General features: G+C 52.8%; 1 protein-coding gene across 1 annotated transcript in view; it reads right to left on the bottom strand.

Annotated features, from left to right (window-relative positions):
• LOC104082509 (RNA-binding protein Musashi homolog 1-like) overlaps nucleotides 1-6,588 on the bottom strand; it is a gene marked incomplete at its 5' end in the record, with an annotated part of 11,145 nt that overhangs the window by 1,833 nt on the left and 2,724 nt on the right. The window contains 6 exon segments of the mRNA XM_009585651.1: nucleotides 144-298; nucleotides 424-445; nucleotides 447-496; nucleotides 3,396-3,452; nucleotides 4,742-4,822; nucleotides 6,430-6,547. Of these exon segments, the coding sequence (XP_009583946.1) occupies nucleotides 144-298; nucleotides 424-445; nucleotides 447-496; nucleotides 3,396-3,452; nucleotides 4,742-4,822; nucleotides 6,430-6,547 (483 nt within the window).

The raw sequence follows: 6,588 nt of genomic DNA, 5'->3' as shown, positions 1-6,588 counted from the left end.
TGGGCTGAAAGCAGGCTGTGGGCTGAGAGGGGGCTGCCCACCGCTGCTCACCTCCAGCACCACTTGGAGATGCAGCCCCTTCCCCTGGCCGTGCCACTCTCCATCTTCCTCCCTCTGCACAGCGCCCAACAGGGAACACTCACCCCTAGGCTGTGGCCGAAGCCAGTGCTCGGGGCTGGACTGGCAGCGCTGATGTAACTGCTGACCCCTGAGTCCTGGTTGGCGGCTCCGTAAAGCTCCGCCATCGGCCCGGGGCTGGTGGTGCCCAGAAATCCACCGGTGCGACTGGGGGTGGAACCTACGGGAGGCAGCAACACTACGGAGTGAAGATCCCAAAAATGCAACCCCGTCCCACCCCCCTCCCGCAGCCCATCGCAAAGCCCTGTGACAGGACACCGCGCTGGGGAGGAAAGTGGCAGTTACCTGTCCCTCGCACCACGGCTGGTGGAACCCCTGGCGTCTGCCGCCATTGGTCCATACGCAGTGAGGGGGATTGCTGGAAAAGAAGAACAGGAATCTCAGGGGCACTGTGGCTACACGGGAAACTCCTTAACAGGAGCCGTCATTTCCTGCTACAAAATACCAGGCCCACAGACGTATTGGCTTAGTGCATCACACAGGACATCCGAGGATGACAATAGGGGAGTGCACAGCCCTGCCTTTATTGGTATCCTTTTGCACAGCGAATGTCTGGGGGAACTCACTAGCCATGCTGTGCTAAGCCCACACCCTGGAGCAGCTGAGGGCATGACATGGAAGAGCTGAACCACAAGTGGGCAATTTCAGATTATCCTGTCGCTACTTAGCTTGCAAGATGCAGCTAATCTGAAGCTACAGATCCAGATTTTGGCTGTAAATGTGGAGAAACGCAGCAGCGTCCTGAGGCTCAGCCCCTCCTCTCTGTCCCTTGGTACTGTTCTTGAATAACAGTTTAATAGCCTCTTTCTCCCTATTTCTCTACTCTGCTCAAGATGCACCATCCTCCCCACTCTGAGTTTTGCTCCTGAACTGCTCAACCTCTTGCCGTTCACTGTAGAAGAGCAGGAAACATATACCTAGGGAGCAGGAACTAGAAATGGCTTAATTAAAACAGTACATCTTAATTTGTATGTAGCGGTTCTAATTCCCAACTCTACTGCCACAGGCATCCAGCCCTCGGGGCAGGAGGCATCTAGCCAGTATGTTTCTCTTTGCCCTTAAAATGACTGGGTCAGCATTTCATGCTTGAATGTGAAATTCACTGTGATTCTGTTTAGAGCACCATAAAAAGAGGTCAGAACAAATCAATCGCGTTAAGGCTGAAACCCAGACTAGCTTATAAGGGAATATTTAGTAGCAGGCACCAGCCGGTTTAAAGTGAACGTCATATGAGGCTTATATCTGGGTTAGCCGCTCATTACAGGCCCTGGGCCAACGTGAGCATGTTGCTGCTTCGCATCATCCCCAAAGATGCTGTTCCGGGGAGGAAAGGCTGCTGGCAGCCACCCTCCTGTCCCATCATTGCTTCACGTCCCTAACACACAGCTGAACGAATGCGGTTTTACTGAGAAAGGAGGCCAGGTCTTCTCAAAAAGACTCCAGTTCTTTTTCCAGGAAAAACCTTCTTGCCTTTGCAGTCTATCTACTGAGACACCAGGTTTGTGTTGTGATGACAAAGCACCTGCATGTTAGCTCCCCGCATGCTGGAGCAATCATCCCTGCTTGTGCCATCCCCTCATCTCAGTTCCACTTGCCAAGCCCATAAAAGCACAACCCATTTACACGCACGCATCCACTTGAAGGCACAAGGGCCCTCGAGCACTGCACAGCTCGCTGGGCTTTGTAGGAACGAAGGGGGCCCTGCCCTTCATGGGACCAACTCCAGCCTGGCCAAGAGGCTGCACAGTGACTGTTTAACAGTAGGTAAGTGTAACGGGAAGGGAAGAATGCCACAATCCCCAGCTGGTACTTCAGCAAGACACTCAGGACTGTAAGCTAACGTGGCACCCAGCCAGGACAGCAGCATTAATAACTTCTTGTTGTGCAGAGCCCTGGTGCACCCCAGCCGCCGGTGACAGCCAGGCCCCGGGCAATCCACCTCCACTAGGAAGAGGAACAGTGCAGCTGGGGGTGGATCCTGGAGGGAAAAGCACTTTTGCCAAGTCACCAACCTTCCTCTACAAATTGTATGGGTTTTGCTGAAAAAGACACATGTAAATACACACTGGACCCACATCTCTTTTGCTTGGCAACCAAAAGGCTCAGAGGTGGGGGTCAGGTGCTTATGCAGTTGCATACATGGTGTCAGGGAAGGGTTTTATTAAGAGGGAGCTAGGATTTAGTCTCCCCCTACCTCCGTCGGGGCAATTTGTTCATTGGTGGCTGCCAACCTTAGCATCCTCAGGAACGGACACTCCCTGAGGATCAACACGGTTCTGTGCCACAGAAACCCCGTTTCAAGCCTGTTTGTACTGATAATTCCAGGAGAGCTTCTCAGGAAGCTTTTCCACACCCTCATTGCAGAGAGATTCAAACCCTGAAACAGGTGGGGGTAAGGAAGCGCTGGAGAGGAGGAACACCATGGAAAGGAGATGGCACACAGGGAGTAGGGTGCTACACAAAGCTGCTTTTCTATGACAAAAACCATGGACAGGACAGAGCTGGGGAAAACATGGCCATGGAAGAGAAAGTCGACAGAAGGACCATCACCTAGAGAGAACACACTGCATACAACCCAGGGGCTGAGGATCCAGAGGGTATTTGCACTGTGAGGACACTGAGCCAGGACTAGTCCCTGGAGAATGGTCCTCTGCCCCCGTTTCATTCCACAGCTCCCTGCGAGCACTGTGGGACTTTACTGTAGAGTCCCACCATGCTTGCTTCTGCCTGAGAAGCCCATGTGGGAGTAGCTGGGGAGCTGCACCGCCCGGAGCAGGGAGAGCATTCCCTGCAGCCCCTCCTGCACAGGGAAATGGGATTAGAGTAACCAGGAGTGCCCCCACACCCTCTCCCTCCTCCCAGCACTCCAAATCTCACCCTTGCAGCAGCTCAGGTTAAGGTCATTTGTAGACCTTTCAGAAGTCACCCTGCTCCCTGCAGTTTTCCATATCTGGTTTACACCCAGCTTGGGGCAAGGAGCTAAAAACGAGGCAAGTAGCAGGAAAGGCCATCTAAGGATTACATGCCTTCATTTGGTATGACCTGCATTGCCCTTCTCAGAGGCAATACACATGGCTCTAATTGCCTCTCCATCTTTCCAGCCCCAGCTTTGGATGGCGCTCGTACAGATGGAAGAGGAAATAAGGAACGTTTCCAGTCTAACTGCACCAGGCTGTGGAGCAGCGACACCACTGGAACAGCCCAAAGCCCCCTTCTCCCCTTCCAGCTTGTGAGTTTAGGAAATGAGCGGGACTGACCTGTGAGCTCAGGGAGGACGGGGGCACTCGGGAGAGGGGTCCGCTCTACACGGAACTCTAAAAATGAAATGCAAGACAGCTTAGGAACTCATCAAACGCCCCGAGGGAGACCCCGCAGAGAGACAGCAGCCAGGGTCCGCTGGGGGAGCAGCCTGCAGCCAGAGTGCAACCAGGCCAGTGACTTCTTTAAACTAATTTATAACTGGTGCTGAAAGTTGCTGGACTCCTGCCCTGGAGACTGAAAGAATCCATTTATCCTTAGAGTAAATCTGGCCAAGGCAGGGCAAGTACAAGCTTCACTGTGCAGACTCAAGTCTGCCCTGGAGCACGGCTCTGCGACCCATCCGATCTGACCTTTGGGCTGCCATGCCAGTGGGTGCTCAGTACATGCCACACTCATCTGGGCACAGGTTTACGATGAGGCACTTGAAGCCACTACGAGTGAGACGCATAAACTGGATTCAAGGAGAGCTTCGAGACAGCTAGGAGGCAACAGCAACTTTCAGCCACAGTCAGCCTGGGCTCGCCTCAGGCATAGAGGAAATTTCCCATTCCCAGCCCCTAACATCAAGACTTCATATATAAACCGTCACACTGAGGGACAGGGTAAGGAAGGGATGCTCGGAGTTGCCACTTCTCTAGAAAATAGCAAGACAGTCTTTTCCCTGAGTGTGCTCTGCCTTGTTTCCTTGCCTTGCAGAGAACGGGAGGGAGAAGAGGCCCCAGAAAGCTCTGAGCAGCTGCCGCACAGCAGGTTCCAGCCATTGATTGCAGAGTCCATGTTCTGAGCACATGGTGGGGTTGGGAGCTTGAAACCACCCAGTTTGCGGGGGATCTGCAGCCCACCACCCCAGCAGATGTTTTTGGAGGCTGCAAGTGGTCCAGGCGCTGTTCAGAACACAACTGTAGCGTTGCAAGCGCCGGCATTTCGGGTGCCTAGGAGTTCCCTGGCCCATGGAAAGCCACGTTTTACAATTCTGTGCTACTTTCAGAGCGGTGGCAACTCTGGTAAAGAGAGACAGACATACACAAAGGCAGCGAGACAGGCAGAGCTGCAGGGGCCCTTCTGCGTCACAGCAGCAGACCTACGGAGGAGGCTAACATAAAGGGCATCAGAGCAGCCTTAGGCTTTTCCTGCCACTGGAGTGTGAGGATAATCCTAATGAAGGACAGGCTGTTCCCACCTATTCCAGGGCTTCTCCCCTCCCCCCTCCACATCCGTCTCCAATTTAAAGAAAGACCAAACAGGGGAAAGGGTGAAAGGGGCAGAGCCTAGGTCACAGATCATGCCAGGGATCCCGTCACCTGAAGGCAGACCAAAAAACCAAGCAGGGAGCACCACTCACCAGGGAACTGGTAAGTGTAGCCAGGTGCAATGCCAGTGTAACTTCGACTCGCGTAGGTGGCAGCTTGGAAGCCTGGATAACCTGGGGCAAGAAAAAAGGGCTCTGTTATTGCAAGCTCGCAAGGTCCATGTCCTCAGTGCCTCCTGCTCACGAGCAGCATGACCATTAGTGTCAGAAAGCACAAATAGGGCTAACAGCAGAAACCCCAGGAAATTTCTGGGCAGAGTCTGCACATATGCAAGTCAGCAGAAGAGTTTTAGCAGGCCCGTTTAATTTTTTCCTCACTCCAGACATGTAAGGACATGGAGATTTCCTTCTCAGAAACTCACAGCTCTGCAGACTAAGGCTTTCTGATGCATCAGCTGGATTTACAAATAGGAGGAGATCAGGGAGGTGGGGGCATTTGAACGGCTGAATAGCCCTGAGTCACTTCTGCACTAGAAGTGCTGGTGAACGCAGGCAGAGCGCTTCTTCCTGGCGCCGGGTGGGAGGACAATTCCAGGAGTTCCCCGGGGAAGCTGACCACCTATACAGAACAAGCCTGTGAGAACACAGGGCACTGACTGAGAGATGAATATTTGGTTTGAGATCTCCCAAGACATGAGTACATGGATTTCCCAATGACTCAGCTTGAGTCTTGCTGCTTTAAATTCAGATGGCTTTGAAAAGGCAAAACCCAAACCACAGGCTGGAGATTTATTTTCCTTCAATAAGTCAAGTGAAAACATTGGGGAAAAAAATGCCCTTTTTGGGGTTTTGTTCAGTGACTAACTGCTACTCGGCAGGCTTAGCAAGGAGAGCCAGGCCAAGCACACCCTGCCCAGCAACACCAGCGATGATCCTGAGCAAACAGCGTGCTCTTGGTTCAGCTCAAGCCTGGCTAGAACGAATAGAGGGAGGAGAGAAGCCAGGAACAGCACCCGCACTGGAAGGATCATGCCTGACTCTCAGATCCAGGCACAAGAGTTTATAGACCTGGAAGTGGGGGCTACAAAGGACTTTTTCCTCTTTTTAATCTTTTATCTGAACACATTTGCCTTAGAATCATTGACGGGCATGAAACCCAGCCTGCCTGTCACCAACTTCTCCTTACAAGACAGGCCCACGATAAGTGTATGGTTTTCCTTGCAATACCAGATACTTGCTGTCCCTGAGAGGGAGGGAACAAAGCGAGACAAAACTTAACTAGAAATTTAAGGGCATTTTTATAATCTTTAAATGGCAGTGAGGACATTTATATGGACAACTGTTTCAAGTGGAAGCTCAGGGGCTCTTTAATCAACTAATTCAAAAAGCCTGTAAAACTCGGGAGGAAGATGCCCGGGCACAGATTACTCCACATTCGGTTCAGCCATGTAGTTACATCCTATTCCATGAGAGCCATTAAAGAATTACAGTCTATATGCTATGGCACTGCGGGACCGTTAATGAAGTTGCAGAGGGCCAGAGCCGCCCAGCACATGGCTGTGTCTTGCCAGCTCCGGCTGTCGCAGGGCAGCAGTGACAAGTTTGCAGTTTTTCCAGGTGCCACCAGAGGGCAAGTTGTGATCGCAAACAGGTCCCGGCGCCCCCCCAGCCTTGCACCAGGGAGAGCTGCCCTTGGCCGCCCTGCCCGCTCTCGGAATAAAACCTCTAAGCTGCTGCCTGGCACGACTGGGAGCTGGGGAGGAATCTGTCCTTGGGCTTACCCAGCATGCCGATCCCCAGCATGAAGGCATCCATCCCGTAAGGCATGACTCGGGACCGCCCTCGTGCCGAGCCCGTTGGGGACATCACCTCCTTTGGCTGGGCTTTTTTACACTCCACCTGCCGCAAGAAAGTAAGGATCAGGCTCGGCCGCCACGGCG

Source organism: Fulmarus glacialis, unplaced genomic scaffold, assembly GCF_000690835.1.
Source record: "Fulmarus glacialis isolate BGI_N327 unplaced genomic scaffold, ASM69083v1 scaffold33219, whole genome shotgun sequence".
NCBI lineage: Eukaryota > Metazoa > Chordata > Aves > Procellariiformes > Procellariidae > Fulmarus > Fulmarus glacialis.
This window is presented reverse-complemented; position numbering and strand designations above follow the sequence as displayed.